The sequence below is a fragment of the Erigeron canadensis genome, chromosome 8 (assembly GCF_010389155.1).
Source record: "Erigeron canadensis isolate Cc75 chromosome 8, C_canadensis_v1, whole genome shotgun sequence".
Lineage (NCBI taxonomy): Eukaryota > Viridiplantae > Streptophyta > Magnoliopsida > Asterales > Asteraceae > Erigeron > Erigeron canadensis.
The window spans coordinates 3,043,177-3,056,440 of NC_057768.1; the positions used below are offsets into that span (position 1 = coordinate 3,043,177).

General features: G+C 34.7%; 2 protein-coding genes across 2 annotated transcripts; one reads left to right on the forward strand and one right to left on the reverse strand.

Moving 5' to 3' along the window:
• Positions 1-2,694: 2,694 nt before the first annotated feature.
• Positions 2,695-5,058, reverse strand: LOC122580158 (pentatricopeptide repeat-containing protein At3g50420). Its single transcript, XM_043752428.1, has one exon. The coding sequence runs from the start codon at positions 5,004-5,006 to the stop codon at positions 2,910-2,912; it is 2,097 nt and encodes a 698-aa protein (XP_043608363.1). The 5' UTR covers positions 5,007-5,058; the 3' UTR covers positions 2,695-2,909.
• Positions 5,059-6,034: 976 nt separating this feature from the next.
• Positions 6,035-11,986, forward strand: LOC122609927. Its single transcript, XM_043782874.1, has 11 exons — positions 6,035-6,223; positions 6,336-6,398; positions 6,498-6,560; positions 6,657-6,731; positions 6,813-7,442; positions 7,529-7,945; positions 8,041-8,087; positions 8,465-8,567; positions 8,697-8,776; positions 9,156-9,461; positions 11,493-11,986. Exons 1-11 carry the CDS (start codon positions 6,158-6,160, stop codon positions 11,524-11,526), a joined length of 1,884 nt encoding a protein of 627 aa, XP_043638809.1. The 5' UTR covers positions 6,035-6,157; the 3' UTR covers positions 11,527-11,986.
• The last annotated feature ends 1,278 nt before the right edge of the window (positions 11,987-13,264 follow it).

A 13,264-nucleotide genomic window follows, 5' to 3' on the forward strand; every position in this document is an offset into this window, starting at 1 on the left:
GCTTCAGCGTTCGTTATAGAAACAAATCAACCTCTACTTATAACATGTTGCAGTTCTAAATAAATCAACCCGCAAACAATTCTGCTTAATATTTCAGAGGACAGGATCTGTAGCAACTAATTTTGACCCATCAGGATGATTTTACATTCTTTCAAAATAGTTAGGTCTATTCCGTTTTCCGTCTCTTAACCCTTCTATATACTTACTGTGGAGTTGCAAGTTGATAATAATAAATTGCAACATATTCAATCCTACCCTTACCCATGCCATTCCAAGAATCTGCCCGACATACAGCTTAATGCTCCAATACTCCATAACGTTGCACCATGATTAAATATCTTCCTTTCCAGCTAACTGACATTTACTATCAACAGCATGCCCATCAGTGTAGCAAGTCTGCACTCCTTTACTAGCCGGCACATTTTCACATTTTTACAATAACATTTGCCTTGTGCCATTTTGTTATTGGAAATTTGGTTTGACATGCATGTATAAATGTATTCATGAAAAGGATTAACTGATGATCAGGTAACCAAAAATTGAAGAAAGAAAGAACCGATTTAGTGGTTAACCAGTGTTTCGCTTTAGGTTGCAATTTAGGATCATGTCAAACCGATATAATTCTTAAACATAACGAAACTATATTTCCCTATTGTTTAATGTAAAGGCATAATAATAGAAGTCTGAAGCTTAGTAAATAGTCTTTGACCAACCATTGGAAAACCTTCAACGTTTCAAAACAAGGAGATAGTATGTTTCAACAGGCTTTTCCGAATGGGAGGTAATATACCTACCACAATTATTAATTCATTTACCATATTTATGCATTTTTAACTTGTACACGCTGTTATATAAGTTGTATATTGTGGTAAATGACTCAATTGTTATCATAGGTAATTGGCTATTTTCAAGTCTTTGCAAAGAATTTAAGTTGAAAAATATTGAACAGTTCTATACAGAAAGCGTGCGATTAACAGAAATAGGCTACCTTTTTTCTTCCCACTTACTGTGATAGTTTTTAAGCATATGATTTAACACTGACATCTAGTTTCATCAAATTCTTTCGTAACGACTGCAGTTCAGTTTGTATTTCATCATCTTCCGGTGAGTCTGTATCTTTAGAACACTAAATGTGTTCCGCTGCAGGTTCTCTTACTTTCCTCTTCTGTTTTTCCCATGTTATCCCTTGTTTAATACTATTGCTATGTTGTTCTTTGCATTTAAAGTTTATGTAATATGCAAATATGCAACCTTTGATGAATATTTTGCACCCAGCAACTGTTAGACATAATTGGGAGGGAAAGAAAAGGATTTAAACTGAAGCTAACTTTGAGCAATGTCTAACAGTTTGTGGCTTTCCGCAACTAGCGGTCTAGCACCCATTGTGATAAAAAAGAATGGTCTCTGAATTTTTCAGGAAATTGGGTTTTATGCTCAATTGACCCATATGACCAAAGTTCGAATAACACTATTACTGAACAAAAACAGCCAAAAAGTCAAAAATATTGAACCCTTTAAAACCCAAATGCGAACGGTTATTGTGGCAAAAAATCTACCAATTTTGGTCTGGTTTCGGTTTTAGGTCCCAAAACCAAGTCATGTTATGCTGACAATTACAAATCCGAATAACAGGTTTTACTCTAGCATATCTAAAAGATAGAGGCTATTGTTTTATCAATATGGGTCATCCATAAATCTTCCATATCTATATCTATACTATTCAAACCGTCTATAAGTTTATCTTAAGTTGTTTCTCCTCCTACCAGAAGAAGTGCTACTTAATACTTTAAAAGAAGCCAATTGATATAACCGTGTTTGACCCATAATTATAATACAAATAACCATCCATTCTGCAGTTTCAACACCAGCAATCATACTAGTTATGTAACCTCCATTAGAAACTTGAATTATTACTTCAAAATAGAACAAACAAGTGCTTCTTTAAACACCAACCTGCAAACAATTCTGATTAGAATTTCAGGACAGTGGGTACTCTGTAGCACCCTCTTTTGACCCATCAGTATTATCTCTCATTGCTTCCCAACTGGAAAGGTCTTTTCCGGTTTTCCGTCTCTTAACACCATACGTCCATACGTACATACTGAGAAGTTGCACCTGATAATATAAACTGCAGCATAGTCAATCCTACTAAAGTTAATCCAATTACCATTCCGACAAAGCTTAATACTCCATGGCCCATCTTCACAATAATATCTGCCTTGAGCCCATATATAATTGGAGTTTGGATATGTACTTATTTATAGAAGCGATTAACTAGTCAACACATAACCAAGGGAGAAAAAATCTATGTAGTGTCTAGCCAATTATTTCGCTTTAGGTTACATTTTAAGATAATGTCAAACGGGTATGGTTTGTAAAAATGTGAAAGCTGTATTTCCCTACACTAAGCACCCCTTCTTGAAACTAGTATTGATAAAATGTAATGGCATGATCATACAAGACTGAAGCTTGGTAGCCAACACCTTCGTAGAAGGGTTGGTCAGGGGGTTGGTTATCAAGCTTGGTAGCCAACACCTTCGTGCGTGGATCGAGAGTCCAAGAATCTTGGAGTGGTTGCCCGCTTGGATGGATTTCCTAAGATAAGAACCACTAGCAACCTAACTAGCTGTTAAACAAAAAAAAGACTGAAGCTTAGTAGTTACATTTTGACCAACCTTTAAAATTATTTAACGATTCAAACAGGAAAATAGTATATTTCCATAGGCTTTTCTAAATATACAATGAGTCGACTTATGCTGTTTATAACTGTTTTGGCTAGAATTTAAGTTAAAATTATACTTAATATACTGAATATTTCTATCTAAGATAGTGTGTGATTGACAAAAACGGATGTTATGCAATCCAATTTTGTTCCATAACACATAGTGTACCAGTTTCTAAGCGTATGATTAAACCCCATCATTCGCCAAATTCTTCCGCAATGACAGCAGTTCAGTTTGCATTTCATCGACTTCTGGGTGAGTCTGATCTCCAGAACAGAAAACATGTGTTTCACTCATTAACTCAATCCAACTCAAACCAGGGTCCTTCTCCCCCTTGAGTTCTTTTATTTTCCTCCTCATTTTTGCCACATCATCCCACTGGCCCTCTAACGCATAAAGTCGCGCTAGCAATAAGTACACTGCACCATCTTCTTCATCTAATTTCATAACCCTATCAGCTACACGACGTCCAACTTCAATATTCTTCCTATCAATACACGAACTCAATAAAGTTCTCCAAAGTTCAAAACAGAATTCTTGAAGACTGGAGTCCAAATCCATGATCATTGCCTCTGCTTCTTCCAGCAATCCTGCTCGACTTAATAAATTAATCAAACAAGAATAATGTTTAGCTCCAGGAACTATACCGTTTTCCTTCATTGAACTCCATACTGACTTCCCTTTATCTACCCACCCACAATGATTACACGCTGCAAGCATAGAAAGATATGTTATTTCATCTGGGATTAATCTGTGTTTCACAATTTCATCAAAGATTCTAAAAGCTTCCCCTGCTTTCCCATGGTGACCATACCCTCCTAGTATTGAGTTCCAGCATTTCAAATCAGGGTCTTCTATCTGTTCAAGAACTAGCTCAGCTGATTGGAGATCACCCGTTTTGGCATACATATCAATTAGGCTTCCACAAACAGTCATCTCCAAATCATACCCGAGTTTAATAGCTTGACAATGAATCATTTCTCCTTGATTTTGAGCAACAATATCTGCACATGCACTTAAAGTTACACTGAGTGCAAAGCTATCGATCGTGTGTTCCCGTGACATTTCATGAAAGCACTTGATAGCATTCTCTCCATCACCCATTCGAGCATAACCAGTGATCATCTCTGTCCAGATAACAATATCTTTAATGGACATTAACACCATAATCTTTTGTGCAGATTCACTATCTCCATTGTCAAAATACATAGAAACCAGTGTACTACCAACATACACATTCATCTCAAATCCTGATCTGATAACTTGACCATGAAGTGGCTTACCATAACCACGAGCTGGCAGGGCCCGTGTTGCAGAGATTATCGTTGCAAATGTATAGTTATCCGGATTAATCAAAGAAACTTCACGGAAATGGATAAACATTTCCATTGACTTTCTCCCGTTTCCATCTTCTGCTAACCCGGCTAACATTGAGTTCCACGATACTAAATCTAGATTCTTTATATCTTTAAAAACTCTCTCTGCCATTTTAGTATTCCCACAACCGGAATACATGTTCAACAATGCATTTAGCATCGGAGAATCAGTTGGTGTACCCGACACTATAACTTGAGCATGAATGAGTTGCCCGACATCACACATTTGTAATTTGCAACACGCGTTTAACACCATTGAATACGTGAAAGGAGTAGGTAAAGCCCCGGCCTTTATCATATCCTTATAGAAACAAATTCCTTCCATAATCCTTTCATTTTTCATGTGCCCAACTATAATAGAATTCCAAGCCATGGAATCCTTACAAACCATAAAGCCGAAAACTTTCTTTGAGCTCTCTAAATCACCACGATCCGAATACATCCCAAGTAACGACGTTTGAACCAACGTATCACTCACATACTCACATTTAACGATATTTCCATGTAAAGCAGCTCCTAAAAACACATCCCCATAAAAAGCACAAGCTTGTAACAAGCTAGTAAAAGTAGGCCCATTTGGAGCAAACCCTTCAAGATTTAACCGCGATAACAGTTTAAACGCGACATGGGCATTATCGGGACTGCGAGAATAAGCTGTAATCAGAGCATTGTATGAAACAAGTGTTCTTTGAGGCATTTCATCAAACACATTGTGTGCGTATAAAAGCGACCCACATCTCGAATACATGGACAGAAGATTGTTCATCAAGTAAGGCGATTTTCGGACCGGGGGCGTTGCGGTTATCAGTCGAGCATGGAGTTGCCGGGCTTTTAGGAGAGAATTGATTGAGCTGCATTTTTGAATTATTAATGTTGCTAATGGAATTGCTTCTTGAGATGATGACATGTAAAACTAGAGCAGGCTGTTGGAAGTTGGCACCTTTTTTTATTTTTAAGTTTTTAATTGTATCTCACCCAAAATAACTACTGGGGTAAGAAATTAAGTTTTTATCTTGTGTGAATTGTGATTTTTATTTTTAAAGTGAGATTCGAATAATCTTGCCATGTTGAAAATTCGATTTTTATGTCCAGCAAGACTAAGGTCATTTTATATATTTGTGACAACTTAAAAACAATTTTTTTTAATAGGATTATCTCAACCTTTTCTTATAAACTTTCAAAGACCGTAAGAAACCAAAATCCTTAAAAGATGTTATTTTAGTTATAGTAATTAGAATTTTATGTTATTGGTAACAATTACTAATTTTTATCTTGCCAATATATTAAAAACATAAAGTAATTTTATATATTTACATATATTTTACAAACAATTGAATGAAGAACAATGCTACATTTATAAATAAATGTCTATAATTTATAGTCTATAAACAAGACTTATGGTATAATGAAACATGGAAAAAGAATGAAGAAAGTAAAAATAAAATAATTATATTTGTTCAATTAAGTTTGTAAACTTTGTCTATAAAAATTTGTTTATAAGTATAACTTTTCACTTGAATTATTAAATTTCATTTGATTAACACTTGATATGAGACATGTCACGTACAGTAATATTTTAAAATGTACTCCGTAACTATTAATAACCCAATGTCGTGTTTATTTCACCGAATTTGATAGAATATGATGGAATTAGAATTGAATTTAATTTTTTAGTGCGTTTGATTGTTCAAAGAAGGAGGAATCTCATTCCGTAGAAATGTAAACATTTTATCATTTGATGGAATTTCCATTTTATGGGGATGGAGGAAGGAAATTCTTTCCGTTACTTGAATTCTCAAAAAATCAAAAATATTCCGTCAAATTTCATTCCTTCAGATTCCAATTTATTCGAAAGATTTCATTCCTTCCAAAAACATTCTGAACACGCCCTAAGTCTTTCAAATTCAAATTGAAATTCAGTTCGTAGAACCCTAATCTTGCCCAGAAGAACTCACCCCCAAATAAAATTTATACTCATTTTCCCTCGCAACCGAAGACCCGAAAGAATTAGAGTGAGCTGAATTGAATCGAATATAAAACGACATCGTTTCCTGCAAGATGTGCCGGCGGTTTCATTTCTCACGCCTCTGTCGTCTATTCCACCATTCTTTCCGTTCCTTCACTGTAAATTTCAATTCACTTCATATCTATTTATGTTTTATATATCTATATATGTATAAATATAAATATTCTTTGTTTCATACAGTAATATATCTTTATCCTAATTATTTACCAGGATAAATCAACATTATCCATATCCAAAGCAGAAGAAAAATCACTATTAATTACACTCTCTCAGGTCATTATTATTACTCCACCAATCACTACTTTTATTTACTACTACTAATAATAATCTGCTTATTAAAAACCCTAATTATTTTATTTTTTCATTTTCTAGGTTTTTAGTCAAATAAAGCTTTGGACTAGCGACTTCGATTCCGATTCGGATAATGCTGATCATGTTAGTAATTCTTTCTTACTTATAAATGTTAAATCAGTAATTTTAATTTTTATTTATTTACTTTGTTGGATACTTAGGCTTACTTATTAAACATAGGGCGAGCCGTTGGAGGATAATTCGACGTGTCATTTGTCACCTTCCGAATGTATACTCGATATTACAAATACTTCGGTACGATTTAATGTTGTCGTCTGATCAATATAATAATATATACACATTTATTAGTAACTTTGCATTTTGGATTGTATATAGATGTTTTTGCTAGCAGTCGAGAGTCGATATGTACAACATTTAGTAGGAAATGTGGTCGTGTCGGTATCTGAGTTTGTAGTCACGTCGGGGAGATGTTGGGAAGAGTTTTTGAAGTCGCTTTGTTTTTACTTTGAGATGGTAATGTGTAAAGTGATTTCGTCTTCTTTGGGTACGCCAGTTAGAGCTAAATGTTTGGATACTGAATCTTTGGATTGCAAGTTGGATTTACGGGTACTGTTGGATGATGCTGGATGGAACTTTGTAGGTGCTATCGTTTTGGTATTACGTACTATTTTGAAACGTTTGAAAACTGAGGAAGAAGAAGATGATGATGATAATGATGATGCTGATGATGATGAAATTGTGGAAGTTTACTTGAAAGCTCTTGGTTCTTGTCTGCAAAATATACCGTGGAATTTGTTTGATGGGATTTTTATTGATGATAATGAGTTTTCTGGATATTTTGTTCAGTTGTTATGTTCTATGGTTTCACAAAGCAGCGTTCCGGAAACAGTGGCTATACATGAAATTGTCAACATCTTTCCAAAGATTTTAACTTGGTGTTTTGTTAAGCAAGGGGAAAGTTGTAGTCATACTCGTATTTCTCAATACGTCCGGCACAAGATTTTGGTACATAATTTGTTAAAAGTAAATTATTGTTGGATGAATGTATATGCTCATTGTAATAGTATTTATAACGCCATGATTTTATGCAGGTACTGATGAGCAGACTTAGTTCTCTTGTCGATCTGGATTGTATAATGGTTGTTTCGTGGTTGCAGCTTATCAATAACTACTTCCATGATCTATTATTGGAATCGGTAGCTCAACTTGAGGCTGATCAAAACGATTGCCTTAAAGATTCTCCATTTAATGGAACTTCTTATCGACATTTACAAAGACGGGCTGTTTTCCTTTATTTGAAGTTGACTTTTAGTTTGATTAAATCAAAAGAAAGATGTAAGAAGCAATGTGCATGTGGGGATGTGAATTCTTGTTCAAAGAAAGGATTTACAGCATTATACGAGTGGATTCAAAAGCAGCTTCCGGCAAATATTATTGTGAACTTTGAGTTATATGATGGTAGCTGCAAGAGCTTCACAAAGTCTTTTCTGCAGCTTTATATGCACGAGGTGGTTCTTATTTCCTGTAAGAACTTGAACATTTGTCTCTGCTTCGTATGAGTTTAGTTTTTATTTTATAATTTTGGTTAATTATTGGACTGCAGGATGATATGTTGTTTGAAGTTCTCTTACTGCTGACATACATACAACAGTGAGCGACATGACTTATGAATGGGTTGATTTGGATTGTGTTTCTTCCAAACATGTCATAAAAAAAACTAGCTAAAATTGTAAACAGAGCAAATGGGTTGGAAGTTGCACCAAAGCTGGTTTTTAATGCATTTAATCTCATAAATTGTGCTATTCAAAGATGTTACTTATTGATGTCATAATGTTTTTTAATTCATGATTGACACATTAGGCTTAGAAAAGTGTTTGTGGAATTGTGGGTCAAGTCAACTTAGCCCGTTTTGACCCATTTTAGCTGAACAGTTTTTCCACCTGTTTCCCAGACTGTCTGGCCCACCCATATTGCCCCTTTTAACTTATTTAAATATTAAGTTAGGCATTTATTCACTTTGACAACAGGATTGGTGAAGATTGGACCTCTCAGGTGGTAGAGAAGGATATAGTTTTCCTATTGTTGGACATCTTTGATACTGTACACCTATTCCATCTATTTCTGTCAGAGGTAAGTTATCCGTCGGGTCTTAACCATTTGCTATATGTATGTGTGCTTAAATGTGTTCTAGTTTTTTTCCTGCTACTTATTTCGGGTTACCAAGTAACGGTCTTGCCATGATCATTATTTATTTTGCAGCTGCACTATGATCATCAAGTGCTTCTTGATTACCTTATCTCAAAATACACTGGAGCCAGCTGTGCCGAGTATATTTTAAGGCACGATATGATCATTTTACTTCACTCAAACAACTAGGAAACACTTATTTATAGATACTGTTGTATAGTACTACATTTTAGTTAATTTAAACAAAATGACCCTTCAGGAACTCAACTAGGATTTGTATTGTTGTCATAATCATAATGGATTTGGGTTTGGGGATCCTACAGATTGATTTTGTAAAATCTTCTTGTGTAGATAAGTTTGGCAACATCATGATTTCCATGGTTAACTTTCTTAAATACATCCCCATAAGACAAACCATGTATTACTCCTCTTTCTAAACCTTGAGTTAAATGCACACTCAGTTTTGAATTTCATATGAGAAGCTATATCTGAGTCTTGTGCCGTTTTGTTGCTTTACTGCAATATTTTCAGGTGCTTGCGTATTATATGTGATCAATGGAGATCCTTCCTGGAATATCCACATCTTGTGGAAGTTGGAAGTCATTCATCTTACAAACGAAGAAAAGTTACGAATGATTCATGCATACAACAAGAGTTATCTTCGGTATCTGTGTGCGACCAGTTTCCAATATCATCCAAAACAAATTATAATAATGAGAAAACTTGTAAACAACCATTTCACGATGCACGAGACTGTTTGCTTCTGCTAAAGAAATCCATTGAGAGTTTACACCAGAAAGATTTGTTTCCGTATAATCCACAAGTGCTTTTGCGACGGTATGCTTCATTAAACCCTGATCTTCTATATATTAAGAGAAAATTTCATTACATCACCCTGTGGTTTGTCATTTTATCATTTTTCGCCCATGTGCTTTTTTTATTATTAGATCACCCATAGTTGTCAAAAGCGAAGGCGACTTCAAAGCGCAAAGACCCCAAATGGGGCGAAGGCGAGAGGCGCAAAAAAAGCGCACGCCCGGGGGAAAAAAAACGCACTAAGTAAATAAATATAAAATATTTTTATATAGTAAATAATAGTAAGAAGAAAATCAAATGTCATTTATAAAACCAAATATCATTAAAAAAATATAAACTTTTCAACCAAATATCTCTTTTTACTCTCACCTCTCTTTTCTTCCCCCACCCCTGAGTCTTCTTCCCCCCATTTTATATTTTCTCTCTTCTTTTATCTTCTTAAACAACTATGGTCACTCATTTTGGCCGGAAAACATTAGATCTAGCCACGATTTGGCCGGATGTGGAATGATTTTGTCGAATCTTGACTCATTTTACCATTTTGACCGCCAATGACCACCACAGTTGACCGTCAAAGACCACCTTTTTCATGGTTGACTTGGGCCTAGGGTTTCAGGCGCTGGAGGTGCGCCTCGCCTGCCTTTGGCCGGATCTGGAATGATTTTGTCGAATCTTGACTCATTTTACCATTTTGACCGCTAATGACCACCACAGTTGACCGTCAAAGACCACCTTTTTCATGGTTGACTTGGGCCTAGGGTTTCAGGTGCTGGAGGTGCGCCTCGCCTGCCTTTTGCGCCTAGGCGCAAGAGGCGTTTGCCTTTAACAACACTGAGATCACATTATGGTGACTTATTGCTTCATTAGACACCCCTTACCCTAACAAACGTTATTATGACTCCGTTAGCCTTCTCATGTGCAGTGCACACGAGGGTATTATTGTCTTTTTACCTCTTAAACAAATTTTTCACCTCTTTATGTTCTTTCTCAGATCTAGGAACTCTTTAGATATATCATCTATTATATAAACTATAAATATACATATATTTTAGTAAATTCAATTTTGATTTACGAATCCCCACCAAACATCATAGTAACCGTTTTCTTCTAAATCAGATCTGTATCACTCTATGCTATTTTCAATCTATACATGTACATACACATCTGTATCATCCCCCCCCCCCCCCCCCCCCCTTCCACACACACACACACACACACATATATATATTATATGTTTTAATCAATCAAGGATGAAAAAGTTAAACATTTGATAAGCAAAAGTGGTTGCTCCAAATATAATACCAGAAGAAATAAATCATACATATATCTATCTATATCTATCTCTCCATATACCAAAACACCAAAAATCACAACCTTAAGTCTAACCACAAAAATAAATCTAGAACTTGATAAAGCAAAAGTAATGGTGGCGGCGTTGGGTTTTTTTGGCATAATAAATCGGGGAGCAACATCCGGAAATGAGATGGAGAGGTCCTCCTTCCGACCTCCACTCCGTCGCCTTTTTGGTGTTTTTTTGGCAAATCACCATATCCGATTAGAAAACCACCAGCAGCTCCACGCCTACACCATCTTCATCAATGGATCAGGTTATTTCGGGACCCTAACTCTGTGTCTATATGTACATAGTCGATAAGGTTTTGATTTGTAGAAGGTTGATGTTGATGCCTTGATGGTTTGAATTGATAATGTTATTGATTTTGATGATTTGGTTAATGAAAATACTAAAATACCCTCATGTGCATTGCACATGAGGGGGATAACGGTGAGTTGCAAACGGACGTTTTAGGAGAGGGGGGTTTAATAATAGAGAATGTCACCATAGGGTGATCTAATAATAATAAAAAAGCACATGGGTGAAAAATGATAAAATGACAAACCACATGGTGATGTAATGAAATTTTCTCATATGTTAATCTTCAGTTCTCTTTAAGTTTGTGTGTCAAAATCTTTGATATTTGTCAGGGAGGTATTTCTTTACAAATGAATGAATTTGATAGTTTTTGCTGCAATCCTGGCTACTTTTATTTGCAGTTTAAGAAGATTTCAGGAACTTTGCTCAACATGATAGGAGTGAGAGAAGAGTGAGTCGTTATTACTCTTACATTTTTCTTGGTTCACTCAAATTCTTTTCATGAAAAAGGTTGTTTTCTAGCAAAAAGATTTGTTATATGGGGTAACTCCCAACCCGGGGTCCCTTTGGAATCCACAAGGGCCTATGCATCGAAGACGGTAGCACAAGTGTAGACGAATTCCATAGGGAGAAAAAGCTTTTTATCGAATGTGACTGGATGGTCGAAAACAGTTTTATTGAGTGATAGGTTACACATTTTAAGGCGCGAGCCAAGCGACTCAAAGTGAAGCCATTTATACCGAGGACGAACCTCTTAATTAGATGGGAACTCATCCATTATAGAAATTAGAAACGAAGGAAAAAAGAAAGGTAAAAATTTTACTGTAGTAATACAAATACGAATGACTAAAGTTTAGTTTCTGTTTCAACATTTATTGAAAACTTTGTTAAGGAATTTTGTTATTTTCATTTATTTTGCGAAATTAAAGATCATGCCAATTTGAGAAGTAAATAAGTATGCGTGAAAAGATTTTTGTCAATTTGTGCAAAATACGATGAAGCAAAGCTAAGGATAGTTTTATAAATTTACGAGAGTAAGTATTCGTGCGTTGCGGCGGTGAGATGGTGGAGGGGATAGCTAGGTCATAAAGTGTGATATGTCATAGAGTGTGATAGATCATAGGAGTTGATATGTCATAGAGTATGATAGTCAACTGTACGGGCTCCGTCTCGGATTTAAAAATTCGTCGAAAGTATATCGAATGACATATTTAATGAAAGAACATCAAATTTTAATAATACCTATAACATTTTTATAATTTATCGATGTATGATTTTTGAGATAAAAGATTTTGAATGAATTAGAAGAATAAATGATTTATGGAGGAGAAAGAAAAAAATGATTGGTTGAGATTTGAGAAGAGAGAAAATGAATTATGGTTATTTTAATTAAATATAGAATAGATTGGGGGGCATTTTGGGAAAGTATTTAAAATCAATATTGAAAATTTAAGCTCAATGTTGAAAATCTAGAGTTTTTTGCTTTACGAAAGCAAGTACCTACGCATTGCGGCGGTGAGATGGTGGGGTAGTAGGTCATAAAGTGTGATAGGTCATAAGAGGTGATAGGTCATAGAGTGTGATAGCCAAATTTCTTAGCTGTACGGGCTCCGCCCTTAAATTTAAAAATTCGTTGAAAGTATATTGAATGACATCTGTAATGAAAGAGCATGAAATTTTAAAAACACTCATATAATTTTTATGATTTATTGATATACGGTTTTTGAGATAAAAGATTTTGAATAATTAGAGAAGTAAATAATTTATGCAGTAGAAAGAAAAAAATTATTGGTTGATATCTGAGAAGAGAGATCGGTTATTATAGTTATTTTAAATAAATATAAAATAGATGAGATGAATATTTTGTATAAGTATTTAAAATCAATATTGAAAATTTAAGTCAATGTTGAAAATTTAGAGACTTTTTGCTTTATAATATAGTATAAATGGTTTGGTTAAGTAATAAGTTGATTTTTTTTTTTAAAATTTTTAAAATCAAATAACTTAAATGAATTTCAATCGAACCGTATGTTAAATTTGGTTTGGTTTATTCGTGATTAATTCGATTTGTTTGTTTTCAACTTAAGCTTTTAAAGTTATCAAATCGGGAAATTAAAAAAAACCATAAACTATATCGTTGAAAGTCTTTAAGCTAATTAAAAGCAAAATCTTT

What these genes read in the sequence shown, in the direction of transcription:
- LOC122580158 (XM_043752428.1), bottom strand. Translation starts at nt 5,006, where the DNA reads ATGTCATCATCTCAAGAAGCAATTCCATTAGCAACATTAATAATTCAA.
- LOC122609927 (XM_043782874.1), top strand. Translation starts at nt 6,158, where the DNA reads ATGTGCCGGCGGTTTCATTTCTCACGCCTCTGTCGTCTATTCCACCAT. An exon ending in TCCATCTATTTCTGTCAGAG is followed by an intron (nt 8,568 to 8,696) that starts GTAAGTTATCCG and finishes TTTATTTTGCAG; the next exon opens with CTGCACTATGATCATCAAGT. An exon ending in TGTGCCGAGTATATTTTAAG is followed by an intron (nt 8,777 to 9,155) that starts GCACGATATGAT and finishes CAATATTTTCAG; the next exon opens with GTGCTTGCGTATTATATGTG.